Below are 24,183 nucleotides of genomic sequence, written 5' to 3' on the forward strand. Positions count from 1 at the left end.
TATGCACTCCAGAAGCATAAAGACTCGATGCCCAAACGAATCAGAGCAGTTATCCGTGCAAAAGTTGGTCCAATGAAATATTAATCTTGGGTTTCTAATTCATTGGCCAGTCTGTGTATGTAACGTACATATTTCACCCATTGCATTTTAGTATTAAACAATTTTATAATTATAATAATAGGATACCTTTTAAGAAAGGATTAATTATTTTCCTATGTCTCATATTGGAGAAGTTTGTATGGTATACTTCCAAAGGAAAAAGAAAGAAAATCGAAAGGATAGAAAGGATTAATGACGTAAGTGAGGTTAAAAAGTATATCTTAAATAATTATTTCAATATACCTAGATTATGACAAATATAATTTAGAATCTATAAGAATCTAAAGTACATATCAGATCAATCAACAGGCAACTCGAAATAAGTATCTTAGAATTAACATAAATATATCAAATTTAAATTTTAAGTAATCGAGCCTAAACTTACCTCAACTCAAAATAAGAAAGATAAAGGCAAAATTATTGAAAGTGCTTTTCATATACTTATAAAGATATTAAATAATAAAAGTTTCGTCGGAAAACACTATTAAATATTTTATTAATAACATTTTATTCAGTCAAAATATTCAAAAGTGCTTTTTAGATTTTACGGCAATTACATCGTATTGAAAATGATTTTTAATGTAATGATAGTGTTTTCCCTTTCATTATTTTTTAGAGAAAATGCCATTAAAAAAAAACATTTTCTTCTAAAACTGATTATATGTTAAGGAGAAAAATATATTTACGACTAACATGAACAACCTGTCTGTTAGTATTCATGCGTTAATAGTTGCAAACTGTGAAAGTAACGGATATAAATGTTATAGGAATAGTATTCACAGTCTAAGTCTTTCAGACTCGCTTTAATAACACAAAGCGAAATCATTTTAATGTTTATAGGATTTTCAAGAATAGCACGGAGTTTTAATTTCGCTAGAATTTAGCTTTATTTGAAAACGCTCTGATAAATTTTTCATATCTCTTTGAGGAAGAATTGAAATTTATTTTGCTCTTAAAAGAAGGATGCAATATGTTTCCTGTATTTTACTACGCACAAGTTTTTTACTTAATTATAGAAATAAGGGAAGTATTGTAATCATGAAAAATTAAGGTATCATATTTCAACGAAAATACCCATTTTGACCACTCTTGAATCCGTCTGAACAATTTTTTTTTCACCTGACATTTGAACATGTGCTCAAAATAAAGGACACTTTTTTTTTTTTTTTTTTTTCAAAACGGGTTGTAAAATGGATTTAAAATGAATTCAGAATTTTTTCGTACGTCTGTACGTACGTAGGTATGTACCTCGCACAACTCAAAAACTATTAGCCGTAGAATGCTGGAATTTGTATATGGGACTGCTGTAACATTTAATTATGCACTTTTTTTATTCTTATATGCTGGGAAACTGTGCATTTTGTGTTGAAAAAATGGCTGAATTATGTTGTTCTCATGTTCTGGTTAAGGTTTTTATGCCTTTAGTTAATCTGAATGCAATATTTGTAGATTTAACAATAATCTAAAGCTTAATTTTCGCTAGGCCTGATGTGTCGGCTGTTTCATTACATTTCAGACACTTAGTAATAGAGTGAATTAAGTCAGTCGCTGCACTAAATTCAGTGCTTTCTTGCTCAGTGAGACTAGAAATTGAATATAAATTTTCGTTCACCGAAAATGATGTCTTTCTGCCCATTGGCTTAACGATATTACAGCAAAGCACAGTAGGGCTATCTGCCAAGGAAGAGATGGAGAACTTTCTAAGGGAATCTAGCTCGTATACACATTACACAAGGGAAAAACCACGAAAACGTCCATGCAGTAACCGTTCGCCTGGGACCGAACCCAGGTCGGATCTATCAATGCGACTTACCGCTAGGCCGCTGGCGGGCTCTGAAACTGTGGGTATAAATTGATAAAGTGCACTGGTGTATTCTAACACTGCAATAGTAATTATGTCAAATGTAACAGACACGATACAGAAGTATTAAAAGTGCAATAACAAAAGGCATCGGACATGACTGGTAGTTAAATTACCACCCTCTTTGGCAAGTGCATAAAGTCTTAAGCTCTGACTATAGAGCATATCACTGAGTAATAGTACTAATAGCAGCAACAGTTCGAAGTAGTTGGGGCTGCACAAGATACACTATCGAAAATTCTATACGAGTTACGACAGGCAAACTTCGAAGAATGGAATTCTTTAAACCAGTATATTGTAAATAATTTGTTTATAAATATCACTTATGCATTTCAGCAAATTTTTATACAAAGATATAGCAAGCGGTATTAAGTGATATTTTTTCCATTTTTAATTACTATACGAAGATATATTAATAGATAAATTTTATATATTGTTATTTTTTATTTTCGTGTATTTTTAATATTTATCTTATTTTGCCTCCTCTTTGCACAAATTGCGAGCGTAATTTCATCGTTGCACATCTGTATGTGCTTCTATGTCTATCTTTCGTAATACTCAGATGCGTTTCGATCTTTTATTGTGAACATGTGTATGTTTTCATTTCTATGCAATATACCTCTTATTTACTGAAACTATTTAAAATACTCTAATCCCTCAACATTATGAGTCTAGTATATAATCCGTACATTGCAACGTGACTACAAACCCATCTTAAGTTTTTGATTCGAAGTATGACATCGTTTTTAAAAAAGTCTGATCTTCTACTACTCCTTCAAAAGATCTCGAATTTTATTATCACTAACTCGATTCCCTATTTTTCTAAGCACTTTTGTAAGCTGACACAACTTTCAAAAGCTAGAAAAAGAAAAAAAAGATTAAAAATGATATAAACTGCATCCGAAAGTACGATCTGTTTTTAGTCGAAACTTGTTTTGTTCGCTGGTTGTTACAGTGCCATCTAACGAAATAATAAAGAACTTAGTGATAAGATTAAACGGAGCTCGCATTCTAACGGGTGTGCTTAATGTTTCTCTTAATACGAAGTACCTTCTTAGTTGCTTTTAATTTTTTTACAAATAAAATTTATTAAATATGCAGATAAGTATGCGACGCTTGGTAAGATAAAAGTCCCTTAATTTATCGAATATTAGTTTAAAAAGATTCCGAAAATCAAAGTGGAAATAACTACGGAAATCAGAAAATTGACGCTTCTAATTAAAAGTACCGGATTTAGTAAATCTCAGCGTTAAAAATACAGGATCAAGGAAAACTACATTAATATGCATTCGTTTTTTGTTGCTTTAAGAAATGGATTTGGAAAATACCGTTGATAAAGTATACTCATGTTTCGAGTATTTGTTTTAAAATAGCCTTTTCTTGATGCAGTTAATATAGTTATGTTATTTGTTGAGCACTATTTAATTGCAGAAGAACAGAAAAACAAAACTGAATAAAATAATCAAAAGACGAAAAAGGAATTTTGAAAATAGGATTCACTGCCTTCCTTTTAATCGCTTGAAAAGTCTAGTCCAGTGATGCGCAAACTTTTTTCGACTGCGACCCCTTTTGTAGAGAGAAAATTTTTGGCGACCCCTAGAAATAAATGTTCACAAATACGATGTATATTTCGCGCATTTCTTTCGTTTCATCGAATAAAAACATCATCATATCTGACTCATATTAATTTTATTTATAATTTTAAGAAAATAATCTTTGTATAACACAAAAATCAGTAAATCGCCCTTTAATGAGATGTATGTGGCTGCAAGTTTCTAACTATCTCATCGTTGTTTGGATGTATGTTGCTAATTGCAATTCTCATATCATCTTCAGGGTTTAAACACGAGCGGTATTTAGTTTTTATTGAAACTAGTTTGCTAAATCCAGTTTCACATAAATACGTTGATGCAAATTGTATTACCACTCTGATGGCATTCTTGCATAAAACGGGATATTGTTTTTCCACGGATAGCCAAAATTTTCGGCAAGGCTGCGTCTTAAATTGATTTCGAAGAGTTTTATCACTAATTAGATCTATCAATTGCTCTTTCTCAATAATTTGAAGAGTTGAACTGCATATGTCAAAGGAAAATGGATCACGAATCCAACCAAAATCGTTTTCAGGAAAATCCTCGAATCTTCTCGAAAAATTTTCCTTTAACTTTTCAATGTGATTGGAAATGATGTTTTTAAATGTAAATATATCTATATTATTTCCCTTGATAAAATCGTTAAAGCAAGGGAACACGTCGGTGTTGTTTTTATTCAGTTCAGCTTGCCAGAGACTAAGCTTATACTTAAAAGCTTGAATTTTACTGGCTGAAGTTATGGTAGTTCAACTTTCACCCTGCAAGCTCAAATTTAAGTCGTTAAGTGTTTCAAAAATATCAACTGAATATCTCAGCTTCCCTAGCCAAACTTCATTGATATAATAACTTGCCAATCTATGTTTCTTTTCGATTAAAAACATGTACACTTCATTTCTCAAATCAAACATCCGTCGTAGTATTTTCCCACGTGAAAGCCATCTGACTTCGGTGTGTAACAGTAATCTCTCATACGTTGAGCCCATCTCATTGCAAAGTATTGAAAAGAGACGGCTGTTGTGGATGTTGCATTTAATGTAGTTAATTGAACTAACAGCGTCTTGTAATATGTCGTGCAACTCTTCATCCATATCTTTTGCAACAAGAGCTTGCCGATGAATCATACAGTGATTAAATACCATATGAGGCGCCACCTTCTGATTTAAGCTCTGAGCCCTTTATTCGAACCTGTTAATGCTGCAGCACCATCAGTACAAACCGCAACATAGTTTGCCCAGGTAAGGGACTTAGTTTCAAAATATTCATTTATTACTTCGAATATTATTTCTCCAGTTGTTTTTTTTTTTTTTCCAAACTTTTGCAACATAAAAACGTTTCTGTTATATCTTCATTACAAATAAACTTAACGTAAATAATTAGTTGTGACATTTTAGTAATATCGGTAGCTATTTTAGTAATATCGGTTGCTTTACAACTGGACGCGTCCAGTTGTAAAGCAAATACAGATGAATTTTGTATGCGTTTTATGACTTCTGACTCGATATTTCGTGACATTTCGGAAATCCGCCGAAACTCGGTATCTCTTGATAATGGTATTGTTTTTAGTTCATTTCCATATTTATCGCCATGCATAATTTATGCCATCTTACTTGCTGCAGGAAGGGTAAGGGATTCTCCAATTGTATGGGGTTTCATTGTTTTTCCTATTAGATAAGAAACTTCTAAAGAAGCTCGTAATGCTTTCTGAGGTATTGTTGTAAATTTCTTTAAATGTGCACTTTGAATTTTCAGATTTCAGCTCGTCTTTGAAAAAAATCGGCATGTTTATTTTGAAGTTCTTTATGTTTAGTTTCCAGGTGCCTTTTCAATTTAGCTGGTTTCATGCTCTCATTTGCTAATTTTTCGTTGCAAATGACACATGTCTGGCGTTTTTCATCATCAACAACACAAAATGTAAAACCATACTTAATAAATTCCTCACTGTATTTTCTTATGTTTTTAGCTCGGGCATTTATTTCAGTATTTTGCGACTCCTCATCAGTATTTGTTCGTTTGTTAGCTGAAGATGTACCTGGTGTACATATTACCCATTTATCCATTATGAAGATAGGGGTTAAAATTATTTAAACTAAAACAAAGAATATATAAAATTTTATCATTTTTTTCGAGAAATTCAATAAAATTAACAGATATCATTCTCTAATGATAGTACATACCTGATAACAAAGAGTAGCAAAGCCCGATAAAACTATAAAAATCATAATTACACAACGTCACATGATAAAACTCGAGGATAAGCTAAAACAATTGCAGGCCAACTGCTACATGCTACAACTTCATGCGAAAACTTCACGTCTTCATTCTGACTATCAGATACACCGCGTACCTCGCCATCTGATTGGCTGATCACGGAAGCGAATTTTTCCCCTTTCCCTGCGGTTAACGTCTAGTCAAACAGGCGCTTTTCAGTAAAACTGGGGAATTTTCGCGAAGAGGGCGCTATCTACCGTCTTCACACTTTACATATATTACGCATTACGGTCAAAGAAAGAGCAGACAGATGAAATTGCAATTAAACAGTGAGGGACGGCACTTCACTCTTTATATGTACACTGTATGGTATGCAACATGCAGGCATAATGCATTTCATAAAAATTTGGGGACCCCAAAAAAACTTCTGGCGACCCCCAGTTTGCGCACCACTGGTCTAGTCTACAATAACTTATAGTTTAGTTAACGCTTCACTGAATCTCCTTCAGGTCCGTTAATTCGATGCATGCAAAATATATATCCGAGTGTTTAAAGTAAAACAAGAAGTCCATATTCCATTATCTAAAATGCACTAGATGGTAGTTCTCTCCACATCATACTTTGCAAATCAAAACTTACAAGTTACATTAGCAAGAAATTTAAATTTACAGAACATCTAGAGAATTTTAATATTAAATCGTTTGAAATCTTTCAGGACTTTACCTGTAAAACATCAGTATTATTCAAAATACATTTAAATGCATTTCATTATTACATATGTATTGATAATTAGAATTATAACCACATAATAAAGGAATTATGTAACAGAACTATTATTTGGCTGTAACAGAACTGTTATCGACCGCCATCTAGTGGCGGCAAGAACAACTTACAGTCAGTCGACCTCCGGCTGCGATGAAGATAGATTACCCATTATTTTATGTCTGTAATTCTAACGTTAATTTTAAATGTTAATTCTAAGGTGTTTCAATTCAGTGTATATTCTATTCTGATGAGTATTTTCTTTGTAACTGTTCCTGTGCTCTGTTAATAAACACTGTTAGAGCTAGCCGGCGTTTGGGTTTATAGAAGAATGATTACAATTATATACTTTCTTTTCACGAACAATTTTTTTTTCGTTTCTTAACTTTTCAACTGTTATTATTTCTATTATTATTATTTGTTGTTGCGTCTGTTTTTCTTTAATGGGTACCTAATAATGTTTTTTCTTTAATGGGTACTTATGGTGTAATTAAAACTCGATGCATACAAATATACAAAATTTGCGGGTAACTAATTTTTTTATAATATTGTAGAGATTATTAAGTTTTTCATAAAGCAAGAGATATGAAAAATGTGCTGTACCGTTTCTAGAATTTGATTTAAGTATCTCCCAGTGCTAGCTGGGGAGGTTAAACACTTACTCTAGGAAAGCACGCACGAAGAAATGCAAAAACTCCTTACATTTAAAGGGTAAAAGAAGGAAGACCAAAGATCCAGTCGACGGAATTCAGGTGGTGACGATTTACCCAACTTCCAAATTTTTAGTTCAGAAGCCACTGTATATATTATTAGCTGCCGAGCCGGTATTGTAGATAGATACGCTGACTGCCGTACTCATTAGCCCAGATTTAAATCCCGGAGAAAACATGGATGTTTCTAAACGTACATGGTGCAGTGTTGTCAGATCGTGCGATTTTGAAAAATTTTGTAACCTCCATTATTTCCTTATGCTACTTTTTGCGACTTCAAAGATTTTTTTAATATATCGTAAACTGCTTAAATGTTAAACTAGTGTATCAATTAAAAATATTTTACATTAGAAAAAACAGTTTATTTAGACTTCAAGGGAAGTTGGCATCTGGCAATTCAATTTACATGTGGGCTTTCCTGGCTGCTAAGCCTGACCTCAGTATAACGAGAAGGGGAAAGGGAAAAGTGAGAAAGAAAGAAAAAAAACTGCTTCGGGAAACTCTCACCTTCCCCCTACCCTCCTGTATGTTTTGTTTTTAAGTCCAATTCTATGATGATAACGAACAAAAGAACTTGCAGCTTGGGTACCCAAACAGAGAAAGAAATGAAACACATTGGGTACCCAAACAGAGAAATAAATTTAACATATATTGGGTAACCAAACACAGAAAGAAATGAAATTAATTCTCCTGATTATAATATTGCTAAGAACTAAGCAATGGAAATGACTTAAAAATCAAAGCAACGGCATTTTTCTAAATAACAACACAAGTAAATTTAACAGTGAAAGAACTTGGCTTTATTAAATAATCAAAATCTCAAATAAGCCCACAACACAGAACGGAAAACTCACTGAAAAACATTCCTCGATTAAAATGTTCACAATTAAGCATAAAAACAATGAACAATGAATTAAACAAATTAACTGCCAACTCAAAAAATTTAGCACAAAAGCGCTAGCAATCTAAACGCGAGGAATCTTTAATAACGGATATGCACATATTAATTTAAAAATAGAACCTAAAGTAAATGAGAATTAATTAAAACAGAAATGAATATTTAAACAATTGAAAATGAGAAATGCAATTTTAAAATTTTCGTTAAAGCTAAGATACGTAATTAAAACGACTAAGAATCGAATACAGTCTATAACTTACGGAACCAATAGACAGTAAATTTGTAATGACGTCAGAGGTCATGTGAGCATGCGTAACTATGACGTCACAAAATCACGTGATCTCTGCCGTGATTTGTGATTTTTTGCGACTTTTTGAATTTGCTTTTGCTACTTTAGTTGAAAATTTTCTGGCAACGCTGATATGGTGTGTGTGGCAAGAGGGCAGCTCAAAATACACGGCAAGTCTAAAGTTCTCTCCAGAGCTTGATGGTAGGGGAAATGAAGTCAGAGATCCTCAAATCGTACCTCGAGGCATTCTCTTGGGACGGAATTTGAAAGTTTAGGGAAGTTCAACAATATCTCAAACACCTGAAGTACCTGAGATACATAATACCTGAAACACACAGGTGCTGCCCTAGCTTCTACTTATACCTGCACAGACACTTAAATATTTCGAAAACGAAAAATTTTAAAATTCAACTCTGCTCTCTTCGAGATTCCAGATATTGATCTATCAGTTGGAAGGGCTAATTGCACCGCAAGAGTCATTTTTTTTCAAATGAAGTCATTTTTTATATCATCATCAAAGCAACAAGTGGCTAATAAATTGGTAACATCAGAATCTGCTATTACGTTAGTAAATAAAATTTAATGATAATTAATTCTACTGCAGTAAAAGTAAAATTTAGTGATATTTAATTCTACTATAGTAAAAAGATAAAATTTTATGGCAGGTAAATATAGGACATAAGAAAATAATAATTTTTGTTTTTAAATCCTTGACTGTTAAAGACCTAGTGCCTATTCTGTGATTAATTTTTGGCCCCAAAATAAAGTAAAATCCAATTAATCTGTATTGTAATAGCAATAAAAAGTATAATTCAGACTAATAGAGAAATATTTCATTTATACGTCAAATTAACTTAGGTTATGATTCGTTTTCTCTCTAGATTTCTCTCTAGATCGAAATAAATTTTCGCAGCTTAAAGAATTTCTCCGAAATTCATTTGTAGAGACTGTAGAGATTTATAGAGACTTTTGATTCACTGAAGCAACGAGCATGAAACTTCAACGCTAACTTTTCTAGGATTCGAACTCCAAACTTTTCGACTGCTAGCTAAATTCTCTTTACAATTACACAATAAAGGCACTTGGGAAGGAAGAAGAAAATTCTTTACACATTTACTTCTTTCAGTGGTATTTTGAAAAGATACTTTGGGATACGAGAAGACGTGAGAGATATATTCCACAGAACAGCGATTCAAATTCAGCAAGTGGGAGCAAGGGAACTACTTTAGCGTTTAAACTGGATTTAGTAGTCCACACAGATCTACTGTCCCGTGACGCTTCATTCGTGTATCATTCAACAAGCATGTTTCAATAAGACTATTACTTACTCTTAGATTTTTTATTTAAAGATTAAATTTCTAAAGCTTGTTTTCTTATAGCTTAAATATGAATCAGCACCAAAGACGACGCTTTTTTTAAGAAAAAATTGTAATCTGCATGTATCTTCAAATCTTCCTAAAAAAAGTGCAATTAAAACAAAAGTGAAATCCTTCTTCCTCTTTTATATAAAGCATTACAAATTCTGCTTTTAAATTGAATACTGTCTTATGATTTTAAAAATTTACTTTTACCTTAATATTTTTAATAAAATTAAAAGGAGGATGATAAAACCAAATTTGCATAATATCTACAATGTAGTTGTTACATTAATATTCTCCATCTAATATATTACATAGCAGTTCCATAAAGAAAAATTTTAATTGGCACGTTTTTCTCATTCATTCGTCTTTTTTGAGCGATTTATAAAAGTATAAATAGTGCTTTACCATATTTGGCATCAATGTTTGGCTTTGCTTTCTCATGTATCAGGATACCACTCCAATAATATGATGCTATCTCCAGTCTTTTGAAATAGAAATGCCCAATTCTGAGCTATGTCGAATTTATTTCCATTTTCTTTCCTTACGAGTTTTTTTATTAGGGATTCGCAGATATTTTTTTTTTCACATTTTGCTTTCAGACATCTGTTCTAAACATTGCATCTATCTGTTTACGTTCTCTGTTCCTTACGTAAACATATTGAAAAAGTAGTTAAACAATGACATCGTATTACTTTAATTAAGAACGCCATGTTGGAAATTACAACTTTGCAGTGATTAATCAATGAAAGAAATACGCACCTAAAAGCAGTTCACACTTACGGTACTCTCCTGCCTTCTCTCTCACTTAAAATAAATCTTTAATCTTGTTTTATATACTATCAGTTACAAAGACATTTCTGAATTTAGAATATAAATAGGTGACGTGGTAATCTTTCCCTCTCAAAATCAAAATATCATACTTTCGTTTACATCATAATCGTGCTTACGTTCTGCCTTCTGTTTCGTTTCCGAGAAGTTAGAAGAGAAGAGGTTTTTGCTCTTCCTTTTTTTTTCTAAATCATATCACGAAACCCTTCTGCGCTACTAGTAAACAAGACCTACTGCAACATGTTTTCTGTCGTTTCTTGAGTTTTTCTTTATTCGCTTTCGTTTTACCTTTCTTTTTGCATGCATTCAAAACGTACCTAAAAACAAAAATGCGCTTACACTTGCAAAGCGGATTTAAATCTCCGCTTTACGAAGTCCCTTGCATAGAATTGAAATGCCTATCCGGAACAACTCATTCTTTAAGGTTTAGTAATATATGCAATGCGAATTTCTTTAAACGAAGTTCGTTTTGTTTCTTAAAAGAAGAGAAGTTTCATCCTCTTTAACTCAAATTTATTAAATTACTATTACTTTTATAGATAATATGTATACATATTGTTACGAATTTGGTATTTAAAAAGCTAATGTTAGTTCAATTACAAATTAAATGGTTTTATTTCTCGCGCAGTGCAGCGCGTGACGAATATTAAAAGAAAGCTAAGCCGGAAAATTGAAAATACAAGAGCGCGTGCATTAAATAAATAAATATCTCTTTTTGATTTCAAGAAAGTACTGGAAAATTCTAGCGCGTGATTTTAAAATCTTATAAAAGGAGGAAAACATCTCAGTTTGTAGTAGTTGCTTAGTTTGTTGTTGTTTAGAAAACTGCTCTTGTTGATTGTAGCGAATTCGTGGATTAACGTTCTTTAGCTGTTTTGAATTACGTTCTATTGGATATTTGGGTAGTTAAAAGATAACTACTGTGAGATATTGTAATACTGCATGATAATTTGAGAAAATTTAAGCATTTTTGTTGTGATAATAATAAATTTTTGTTCATTTTTCATCGGACTTGTGCATTCATTTCATAACGAACCCGTACGCAGGCAACAATTTTTGGTGTCAGGAGTGGGCTTTTTAATGCCAATTACAAGAGCGATGGAAGAACAATTCAGGCAAATGATGACTGCATTTGCTGCTTTCCAAGAAAAGATGGAAAGGGCCGTCAACTCCGTTAAGGAAGAAATGAAATTAGGCCAGGAATCCGTTAAGGACGAAATGAAAGCCGTTCAAGCTGGTCAAGAAGAAATGAAAAGAGAAATTACCTGCATAATACAAAATAAATTTGAAGCTATAGAAGGCAGAATTGATACAGTTGAAAATAAAGTTGGACAAATTGAAGAAAACGTTTCTTCCGTAAAAGATCAAATTGAAGAAAGAGTTTCTTCGGTGAAAGAAGAAATAGAAGAAAAAGTTTCTGCTGTAAAAGAACATATAGAAGGGAGAGTTTCTGCTGTGGAGGAACGAATTAAAGGAAGAGTTTGTGCCGTCCAACACCAAATCGAACAACAAATTGATGATAGGGTTTCTGCAGTAGCCAAAGAAGTGAATGTTTTAAAGAAATTTGTAGCGACGGCAGGGAACAATACTGATGGTTTTAAATTCTTGCCGATGCTTGCTCGTCCACCTCTGAAGCTATCCACATATGATGGGAAGACCTCCTGGCAGGTGTATAAGACACAATTTTCTATCGTGGCGGATGCGAATGGATGGGATTCCCAAGCGAAGGCCTGTCATATCGCCGCTTCTTTAAGAGCCGACGCAGCGGATATCCTTCAGACTCTTCCCGAAAACGAAAGGTTAGATTTCGAAGCTCTGTCCGGCGCCTTGGAGCTGCGCTTTGGGGAGAAGTGTTTAAAAGACTACAGCAGGCTCCAATTAAAATCTCGTCAACAGAAGCCTACCGAAACACTTCAGGAGCTCGCCACGGATGTTGAAAGGCTATCCCATCTCGCATTTTTAGAATACCCGACAGAAACAAGGGAAATCCTGTCCTTGCAATACTTTATCGACGGCATCCGGGATACTGAAATACAGAAAGCTCTACGAATGGCGGATGTAAAAGATTTAAAAAGCGCTCTAGTGTACGCCATTAATTTCGAGGCAGCCCAGCAAGCCACTCATCGAGACCGCCACCCAGTCAGAGCTGCTCAAGTCCAGGAGCCAGGGGATCAAGTCACCGCTCGTCTAGACGATTTAACTAGACAACTGAACGCCTTGAGACGGAATATTGGTGAGAAGAAACCGACCGCTAAGTGCTGGAACTGCGGTGCTGAAGGACACATACGACGAAACTGCAGAACACCCCAGGGTACGGATGTTAAGACCGTTCCTAACAAACAGCAGGGAAACTAATTAGTGGCCATCTCGCGGGGCGGAGGTTGCCAGATAATGAAAAGCCCCAGTTTAAAGCGCTTCAGATTTCTGCCGTGAGAGGCGGCAGTAACGGACTTTTCATAATAGGATATATTAATGGAGTTCCCTGCAATATGACTATAGATACAGGAGCCAACGTTACCATCATCCGAAAAGATATGGCTCAGCAACTGGAAAGCAAACTTATTTGGACTCCGCCATGCGTTACCCACCAGACTGTGTCCGGTGAGAAGATCGACATCAACGGAAAAGTAAATGTTAACATCACGTTTGGAAGTGCCGCTTACCATCACACGGCATATGTAGCAGAGATCACTGATTCTTGCATACTCGGATTGGACTTTCTAACGAAATACAATTTTTCCTTGGACTTTAAAAATAACGAATTGCATTCTACATCTGAGGACATAGCGTTATTTGGAGTTAATGACGAAGAAGTTAAATCTATCCACAAAATTATAGCTCAAGATGATATAACAATACCCGCAAGAACCGAGTTTTTACTTCCTGGATCCATAGCCGAAAATAGAAATTTCCGCTACGGCATCATAGAATATACCAATAACTGTAATAGCCCAAAAGGAGTACTAGTAGCCTCAACACTCGTCGACCTATCCAGAACGGTTATCCCGGTGAGAGTCGCCAATGTAACTGAGAAAGGGAGAATTATTAAGAAAGGTGAAGTGATTGCAGCATGTACTCCAGTAACCAGCGTTGAAAGAAAGAGTAACATCCAAGAGTCCGTGTCCTCAGAGAGCATTACATCGGAGTTATTGCAGAATGCGCAATTAAACGATAAAGAGAGGAATGCTGCCGATCGCGTCATTAAAGATCTTCAAGTTGTCCCGCTCGTCTTCTGACGTGGGTCGAACTAGTTTGACAAAACATAGAATAGATACCGGCGATCATCCCCCGATCAAGCAACATCCAAGACGTCTACCGTTTGCTAAACAGGAAGAGGTGCGAACACTGTTAAAAGATATGGAAGAAGGCGATGTCATCGAGCCTTCAGTAAGTCCATGGGCATCTCCCATCATCCTAGTCAGAAAGAAAGACGGCTCAACAAGATTTTGCGTCGGCTATTGCCGGTTGAATGAGGTTACGAAGAAAGACTAGAATTGACGACATTCTAGACACTCTTTCTGGAGGCAAGTGGTTCTCAACACTTGATTTAAAGAGTGGGTATTGGCAGGTAGAAATACAGCCTGAAGACCGAGAAAAGACGGCATTTACTACGGGACAAGGGCTTTGGCAATTCAAGGTGATGCCGTTTGGACTGTGTAATGCGCCGGCAACATTCGAACGTCTTATCGAGACTGTTTTGAAAGGCCTTTCCTACGAAGCCTGCCTGATATACCTGGACGACATCATCATCGTCGGAAAGAGTTTTGAAGAACATTTAGAAAATCTTAGGAAGGTGCTTCAGAAACTGAAAGAAGCCAATCTGAAGCTGAGTCCCGCTAAATGCAAATTGTTCCGAAAGGAAGTGACTTACCTGGGACATGTCATCTCTGCAGAAGGTGTGCGCACGGATCCTGAAAAGGTATCAGCGGTTAAATCCTGGGAACGTCCCGAAAATGTCCATCAGCTGAGAAGCTTCCTAGGTCTTTGCACCTACTATAGAAGATTCGTGAAGGACTTTTCTTCCATCGCAAGACCCCTTCACAAGCTGACAGAGAGCAAGCAAAGATTCCTGTGGACAAAAGAATGCGAAGATGCATTTAACAACTTAAAGGAAGCTTTAACATCTACTCCAATCCTGACGTATCCTCAGCTCGATAGACCATTTATTCTCGACACCGACGCGAGCAATGAAAGTGTCGGTGCTGTTTTGTCCCAAGAAATAGACGGCCAAGAACGTGTAGTAGCTTACTGGAGCAAGTGCCTGTCTAAACCGGAGAGGAATTATTGTGTCACCAGGAAAGAGTTGCTCGCCATAGTTAAAGCTGTAGAACAGTTCCATCACTATCTATACGGCAGAAAATTCCTGCTCCGCACCGATCATGCATCATTGACCTGGCTTTTAAATTTCAAGAAACGTGAGGGTCAAATAGCCAGGTGGATACAGAGACTCCAAGAATGTGACATCACTATCCGTCATCGTAAGGGATCATCACACGGAAACGCCGACGCCCTGTATAGAAGACCTTGCCAAGAAAACTGCCGATATTGTTCCAGGGTGGAAGCGAAATACGAGTTGCTGACTCCGGTCGCAAGACAAATTACAACATCAACATCGGCTGATCGAGAACCGTGGAGTGATGATGAAGTCAGGAAAGACCAGCTGGAAGACCGCGACATTAAACCCATAATTGATTTAATGGAGTCGTCAAACAGAAAACCTACCTAGCAGGACATTTCTATCTGTAGTCCTACAACCAAACAATATTGGGCACTCTGGGATTCACTTCACATTCGAAACGGCGTCTTATACCGGAAATTCGAATCGGATGATGGGAAGGCGTTCCGATGGCAGCTGATACTTCAAAGATCCCGCATTCCTGATGTCCTTAAAAAACTACATAACAGCTCTACGGGAGGTTACTTTGGAATAATGAAGACCTTACAGAGAGTTCGTGAGCGCTTTTACTGGAATAATGCAAAGGATGACGTGCAAAAGTGGTGCCGATCTTGCGATGCCTGTGCAGGTCGGAAAGGACCGAAGAGACGCAGCCGAGGCAAGCTGCAACGTTACAGCGTAGGGGCGCCTTTTAAACGTATCGCCTTTGACATCCTGGGACGTTTGCCACGAACTGCTGATGGCAACAAATACATACTCGTTGTCGTTGATTACTTCACCAAGTGGCCTGAAGCGTATCCTATTTCTGATCAAGAGGCTGTTACAGTAGCTGAGGTGATGATACAGCACTGGATTTCCAGGTTCGGAGTGCCTCTTCAGTTACATTCCGATCAGGGAAGGAATTTTACCTCGGTAGTAATCAAAGAACTATGCAAACTACTCGGCATTGACAAGACCCAAACGACGCCATTACATCCCCAGTCGGACGGCATGGTAGAGAGGTTCAATCGAACCATCCTTAATAACCTCTAATTAGTGGTTTCCAGAAACCAGCAGGACTGGGACAAGAAATTATCGCTGTTTTTACTGGCTTACCGCAGTGCTGTCCACGAGACTACCGGCTATTCTTCATCACAAATGCTCTTCGGTCGTGACCTTCGTCTGCCTTGTGATCTATTGTTTGGCCGCCCTCCAGATGCTCCTTCATCGTCTGAAGAATATATTCAAGATCTCCAGGCCCGGTTTGAAGTGATGCACAACTTTGCACGAGAGCGAGTCAACTTAGCGACGGAGAAGATGAAGACCCGATACGACACAAAAGTACTGAACATCAATTCCACGAAGGAGACAAGGTGTGGTTGTGGAATCCGACTTGACGGAAAGGACTTTGTCCGAAATTACAGTCACCTTGGGATGGCCCGTACACAGTTCTAAACAGGCTGAATGACGTCGTGGTTCGAATTCGTAAGTCTTCGAACTCTAAACCTAAAGTCGTTCATTACGACAGGTTAGCTCATTACTATGGCCATAGTACGTGATGTAAGTAATTGTAAATAGTATCAGACCATGGTCCTTTATGTTTTTAAATGTGTATTTGATTTGATTTGTATTTAGTATTTGATAGCATTTGATTTGTTTAAGTTATTTATTGCATTTATTGTTCATGTTGTTTGATATTGTGATGTAATGTTTATGCCTCAGTTGCATTTATGCCACAGTTGTAAGTTTAGCTTCCTGTCCAGGGATTGTACTGCCCGGGACGTGCAGTCCTTGGGAAGGGGACAGTGTTATGAATTTGGTATTTAAAAAGCTAATGTTAGTTCAATTACAAATTAAATGGTTTTATTTCTCGCGCAGTGCAGCGCGTGACGAATATTAAAAGAAAGCTAAGCCGGAAAATTGAAAATACAAGAGCGCGTGCATTAAATAAATAAATATCTCTTTTTGATTTCGAGAAAGTACTGGAAAATTCTAGCGCGTGATTTTAAAATTTTATAAAAGGAGGAAAATATCTCAGTTTGTAGTAGTTGCTTAGTTTGTTGTTGTTTAGAAAACTGCTCTTGTTGATTGTAGCGAATTCGTGGATTAGCGTTCTTTAGCTGTTTTGAATTACGTTCTATTGGATATTTGAGTAGTTAAAAGATAACTACTGTGAGATATTGTAATACTGCATGACAATTTGAGAAAATTTAAGCATTTTTGTTGTGATAATAATAAATTTTTGTTCATTTTTCATCGGACTTGTGCATTCATTTCATAACGAACCCGTACGCAGGCAACAATATTATTACTTTCGGATTATACAGGGTGCCCCGTGAACGTTGCGACGAACTTCTGGTGGAGGTAGGATACATCATAAGGATTAAGAATTGCAATAGGAATCCCTGCTTAGAAACGTCATTGTACGCCGCCAGAAACAGTTGTACAGGAGAGTGCTAGTGGAAAGTGAGGATTGCCACGTTCGAGCGGTAGGCACCATACGAAGAGTATGAAACGCTATACGAACAGAGAGCTTGTGAACATGTGGTTCCACATGATGGGCAGCCTTCTCATCTAGGACTTCCTAGACATTTGAACAGATCATTCCCGCATTGATGGATTGGGCTTAGTGGACCGATTCCCTGGCCCCCACGCTCACCGGATTTATCGAGTTTTGATATCATTCTTTTTGTTATCGAGCCTTCTTTTTGTGAGGAGCCATCAAAAGTGTCGTATATATGGATCCTGTTGTGTCTGAAATGGATCTCGTGGCAAGACTCGCCTGCGCAGCTGCTACAATGAAACTTCCGTGTGCTTGAACATGTCCTGCAATCAATGGTCCGCCGGTGTCAGGCATGTTTGGCGTCTGATGGTGCAAACTTCGAGCATGTGTTGTAGCCTTCAAGCTGTCGAACACCATTTGTATTCATGTCCAATAAATGTTTCAAATTAATCACTCTCTTATTTTCTTTTCCGGCTTCTACCTCTGTTACCAATTACCCTTGAGATTTCCGGGCATGGGTTCCTAAGCAATTCTTAATCCTTATGATGAGCCTACCTACCCCAGAAGTTTGTAACAAAATTTACCGTACACCCTGTATATATACACTCTTAGACAAAAAAAAAAAAAAAAACGGCGCAACACTATGCACCGAGAAGATATAAAGCAAATTGGACACAAATTGATATGCATACAGGTTTCGACGTAAAATGCAAAATTTACATTTTGGCTGCCAATGAATGAACGGTTATCCCTACAGCGCATCTGATCTACGCAACTGGCAGGATATTTAAGAGGAGAAATTACGATTCCAGGTCATAAACTCTTCCCGAATTTCATTCCGTGTATTCTGTTAGACAGTAACTATGCCTCGCATACAGGTGTGCGAACGATATGCTCAGATGTCTGAATTTGAGAGAGGTCGTGTAGTTGGAATCAAAGAAGCCGGTTGGTCTTATCGGCGAATAGCTTGACATTTGAGCAGGAGCGATGCCATTAGTAGATGATGTTGGCAGGAATGGGTGAACCATGGCCGCACACAGCGTCAAGAAGGAAGCGGTAGGCCTAGTGAAACGACAGAACGTGAAGACCGAACAATCGTCAGAGCGGCACTCACAGCCCCAGATGCACCATTATCATCGATTGTACGTGCAACTAGTGCTTCAGTGACCGCAAGGACCATTCATGGACAGTTCACAGAGAGGGGGCTAAGGTCACGGAACCCCTTGCGCCGACCACCATTGACCTCTGAACAACGTCAAGCCCGTTTGCAGTGGTTTCGGGCTCATTCGCACCGGAATTCGCACTGAGCCCCGATGACCAGCGAAGGCGAGTCTGGAGACGCTCCTGAGAGCGGTGTCTTCCGGCCTGACTGTCTTCCGGCAGACAGGCCGACAACTAGGAGTGATGGTCTGGGGTGCCATTTCATTTCATAGTAAGATTCCTTTGGTTTTCATCCGTTGCAAACTTATAGCACAGCGGTACGTCGACGAAGTTCTAAGACCCGTTGTGTTGCCCTTCATGTCACGAAACCCTGGGCTTACATTTCAGCAAGATAATGCCGCCCCCACACTGCACATGTTTCTACTGCTTGCCTTAGTGCTTGCCGAACATTACCTTGGCCAGCAAGGTCACCGGACCTCTCTCCTATTGAGCACGTTTGGAGCATTATGGACAAGGCCCTCCAACCAGCTCGGGAAGTTGACGATCTAACGGGCCAGTTGAGCAGAATTTGGCACGATATCCCTCAGGAGGACATCCGTAACCTCTATCAATCGATGCCAAACCGAATAACTGCTTGCATAAGGGCCAGAGGTAAACAAATGCGTTACTGACTTTTTCACTTTGTGAAGCTCTATCACTTCAATAACTCATCCAATTTTTCTCAAACTGTAATCATTGGCTTTTCTGTACTTGTACATCATATCTACCAATTTTCGTCCCATTCGGATAACTCTTTAGTGCGTCGTTTTTTTTTTTTTTTTTTTGTTGTTGTTGTCTAGGAGTGTATATGCATATATATTATTTCTTATATTATACAAATATTTATTATTTTTAATATTAAGGAAACAGTCAAAGATTTTTTGGGAGTTATAAAACTTTCGAATCTGACCTCCCACTTGATAAACAGCGTCCTCGAGACATTTTAATTAAGTGGAAGCAAGGGAGCTGCTTTTTTTTTTTTAGTTTTTTAGGTTTTTAGATACATTTTTCTGCTCAGTTTTGGCTGAAGGCTCACTTTTCAAAATCTTTATAGTGAGCTTATTTCCTTATATATATATATTTATATAAAAATGAATAAATACAAAGTAAAAAGTAACTATCTAATTTAAATTCTATTATCTCCAGGAAAATTCTGCCTAACAAGATATACGAATATTATTCTTACTAATCAAACAAAAAGAATAAAAAGTATTTGTAATAACAACAATGATTTTGAAAATAATTTAGTTTATTAATTAAAATAATAAAAGGTAACAAAATTTCAAATAATGTTATGAAAATACAACCATCTAAAGAACAGTTGTCAATTTAAAAATTATTTTCACCACCAAATTGCTGTTTTTCATGACAAGCTATACTTAACCATTATGGCGGTATAGCTTCTATGTTCTTAACATACTTGAATTAGGCATTCTTGTCAAAATTCTAACATTGATTTTATTTTAGATTAGACTGTCTAATAGTTTTCTACCTCTTTCATTAACAATTTGCTTTCCCCTCCAAGTAAAATGCTATAACGTTAGCAATAGGTGAAGTGATTATTTCTCTTGGAGATCTTTGCGCGATTTCACCTAGTGTGCGCAGTTTCTGCTTGGGATACGACTGCAACTGCCAGCATTATTAGCTAAATTTTGAATCTAAACAAAGGAGAGAGAAGGTGCATTAAAATAAGAGAGTTACTTTAGTCGCTTCCAAAGAATGATTGGCATATCAATTAATATCTCCGATACCAATGAGCCATGCAATAACGTAATGGTGGAAAGCACCGGGCAGAAAATGGACGCAAGCGTTCAAGCGACCTGCAGAGGTCTGAATAAACGGGTGACACAGGCGATTTCGTTATGAAAGGGTTAAACTAAATTGCTGTTAATTTCTAAGCATTTATATAAACATTTCAAAAACATAATAAATGCTTATATTAATAATTGTTACGTATAACAAAATTATTATTAATATTAGCATTTTCTAAGAATTTCAAAATAAATAACTCTGATTATTTAGTTTTATTTAAAAGACTGAAACACCTTAAAACAGTAATATTTCAATATTTATTATTGAGGCTATTATTTGCTAATGGACAATGTACATGTGAAAAGCCGCAAATTGTCAACAACATAGACCGTTTCTCTGTAGAAAAAAATCACAGATTCAGTAGCCCAAATCAATCCAGAAATTCAAAAGCAAGTATTCATATACTATCCAAATATTTTGATTAGTGGTGTCACAGAAGTAATGCTTTTGGAAAAATTATTTAAAAAAATAAAATGGTGCTTACAATTTTGAATCGGAAAATGTACACTACTTCGAAATCTCCTTTCATATCTTATATTGGTAACATATTGACATTTAATTTGATGACACATTAAAGTCTCAAGAAAACAAAAATTAATAAATTGCTTACAATATAGTTTGAGCGAATTTGCTTTTAAAACTACTTTCTCTAAGAAAGTTTAATCTCAGTTCGTCAAGAGAACTAAAAGTCTTCTACTTCTACAGTTCTGTAAATCCATTACCAGTACATAGAAAATTTAATGCATTAGAGATACATGTGCTATATACCTCTCACGGGTAGTATAGTTATATTATGATCTAAGTTTTATTTAAATACTAAATATTCATTTATTACAAAAATATGCAGATGAATTATGGTATGTTAACGAATCTTCATTCTATTTAATGTTAATAAATCTTAATCCTGCTTCCAAATAAATTCCAATGCAATTCATTTCTTTAGACCTGCAAACACTAGCTTTTAAGTACATTAAATAATAAGGAATGTATTAATTCCTAATCGAAGGTAACTTTTTAAGTTTGCTTTCAGAGTTTCATCTTAAAATACAAAATTACGTAACATAAAGCAAATGAATAAATATTCCCCCCATTTTATGTTGAAAATATTTGTAAAATATCTGATTGCCATTTAAAATGGTGCTTGGGACTAGAATGAATACCAAGTTTCTCAAAATGTATCATAGTTGAAGTAAAAAGTTCGATAAATATTTGAAAGCATCTTTATTATAGGCATTTCTATAGTTCCCAGTTAGCAAAAATAGACTTTTTGACAAGTATACTTTTTTTTACCGAAATATAATATACATTTTTCATTAAATCAGTTGTTCTTGCCTTTAATTTTTAAAATTTATTATAGTAAGTATGATTTATTATATATCATCTAAGCAGCAGCTAAGAAATACAGCTTCTTAACATTATTAAAGTAATAAATTTTAAATATAACACAAATTTATAAAGCAATTTAGTAATTTAAAACTATGGTTTTTATTTTATATTTTCATAGGCTCCAATGTACCGTATAACAGAGATTCTTAAATTATAATCTACGGACTCCTGGTGAATCCCAAGGTATTTTCCAAACTAAATTTGATACGCTATCTAACTTCAGTATGAATTTTCTATCTTAATCACCCCTGCCAGTTTCTGAAATTAAACTATGAAAGAAAAATCACAAACTGAAATTCATGAAAAGAAAGTCTTGAATGTTTCGGATCAGGATCAGCATGCATAGTTGTAATTGTTTGGTTTTAAGAAATTTGCATTCAAGCAGAAGAATTCTAACTTTTAGGTCTGTGCTAAGTACCTAAAAATGAAGGAATAGTTTGAAAAAGTTATTTTCTTTCTGCAGGACCATTTTGGGGGAAAATACATTTTCTGGTTTTACGCACACTAAAAAGAATTGACGTCCAGTGAATAGCGAACCCACTTTCAAATACTGAAATACTACGCATCCCACTTTCAAATACTGAATCAAATATTACACATTTAAAAACCAATAAAGAAACATCACCACCTTTCGCGAAGAAACCAGTAATAAATATACTTACTTTTTGCAAAAATATATTATTTATACTTTTCTTATTTTAAAATGTAGTTTTTGCGGGGAAACTAAAATCATAGTTCTAATGACTTCCGTAGTGAAATGCAAATAGTTTGTAGGCATTTTTGATATAGTTTTTAGCCTTGAGCTAAGCAAACGTATGAATAAATAAAGATCTAGCAAAATGCACCTCATACGAAAGGGTTTCTCGAACTTTTATAGCTTTAAGAATCGCTGATTTTATAATATATAAAGTTTTAAAAAAATATAAATTAAATCCTCTTTTCACTTACTTCGATCATAGTTCATAAATGCCGCCAATGCTCCATTCGCAGTCCACAACAATAAGCCGGTTACAAAAAAAAGTCCTCCTTTCAGCCCTAAGCAATCCATTTCGAAGATTGGCAAGAGCTGACAAAAGCAAGTTCCGAAGTCGGCAGTGACCAATTACAATACTCTCTCTGACTATCGAGCCGACCCTTGCACCTCGGAGCACGCTGGCACAATGTGAAGTTGTAACAAACTACCGGCTCAGCTGACAAGACCAAGAGAGAGCGGTGAGAGGGTAGACCCTCGTGACGTAGCGCAGTCACGTGTCACGGCCACCGTTTCTGTTTCCCTAGCTCCCCGTTGTCTTTCTCTTTTCGGATTGCTCTTCGTGTTCCTTTAACGATAAATGGTCCGGTTTGGCGCGTGCTCCTGCAGTTAAAACGATTGGCGCGCGCCCAGTTGAATTTGGCGAATGTTTAAGGCTCCGTTCGAGCTTTCATGTTTTTATTACATTTTATTGCGCAAATGATTAATGCACCTACTTATTGACAATATACTGATTGCGGTAAGCAGTCAACATACGTCGTCTAGTATATTTATTTTATGATTAAAGGTTTCATAAGTTGAAAAATAATTTAATTTAAAATGAATTAATCTAATTAGGAATTTATTTTAGGTTGAAATGAGTAGCATCCTTTCTACCTTCAAATTTGCACTTCTTTCGAAATCTAGCTTGTAATCAAGCTTTAGATTTAACCTTATCTGAAAATAGAAGATTTATTTCACAAGTTAAAAAAGACGGCTTTAAATGTTAGGTTACGCTACTTGAATGCGACAACGTGCCGAGGATAACGAAGGAGCCTTCAAGATGGATTTTCTGAGGGAAACTTTGTCTTCATATATATAGGTACAAATAAATTCCATAAGGTAAAACCAACCAAACCTACCATGAAACCAGACCATTGATCCGGATTTTAACCTGGATTGAATAACAACTGTTCAGGGATTTTACCACTCCAGCGCTGCGTTATTATTCAGAAGCAGCATTATTAATCAGAAAATCCGTCAGTCAGTGTTTTTGCATGGAACGAAAACTCCAAACGAATACGGAAGTATTTTTTCTAATAATTCTCTGAAGTGAAGACTCTAATGTCAACAGAAAACGCACCATATAGAACTCATTTGTAGAATCTGAAAGTAATTCTAGAGACTGAAACAATAAAAATAATAGTAATTTATAGCTTGAAAAGTTTGAAAGCTGAATGTTTATCAACTTTTGCCGAGATATTTGCCTGAACACTAGAAATATCGCAGTGCTTGATATGAATATTATTTAGCAAGATAGAAGGCAAAATACATTGTGGGTTATGAAGG

The 24,183-nt window shown here is 35.9% G+C and overlaps 1 protein-coding gene across 1 annotated transcript in view; it reads right to left on the minus strand.

Annotated features, from left to right (window-relative positions):
* The window catches only part of LOC118188342 (cartilage oligomeric matrix protein-like), a 1,186,180-nt gene extending 1,162,988 nt beyond the window's left edge, over positions 1-23,192 (minus strand). The window contains exon 1 of the mRNA XM_085815229.1: positions 22,833-23,192. Within this exon, the coding sequence (XP_085671355.1) occupies positions 22,833-22,932 (100 nt within the window). The 5' untranslated portion in view covers positions 22,933-23,192. The remainder of the gene's footprint in view (positions 1-22,832) is intronic.
* Positions 23,193-24,183: the final 991 nt, after the last annotated feature.

This window comes from Stegodyphus dumicola, chromosome 4, assembly GCF_044657685.1.
Source record: "Stegodyphus dumicola isolate Sdum_Otavi_A_Nest chromosome 4, ASM4465768v1".
In the NCBI taxonomy this organism is placed as follows: Eukaryota; Metazoa; Arthropoda; class Arachnida; order Araneae; family Eresidae; genus Stegodyphus; species Stegodyphus dumicola.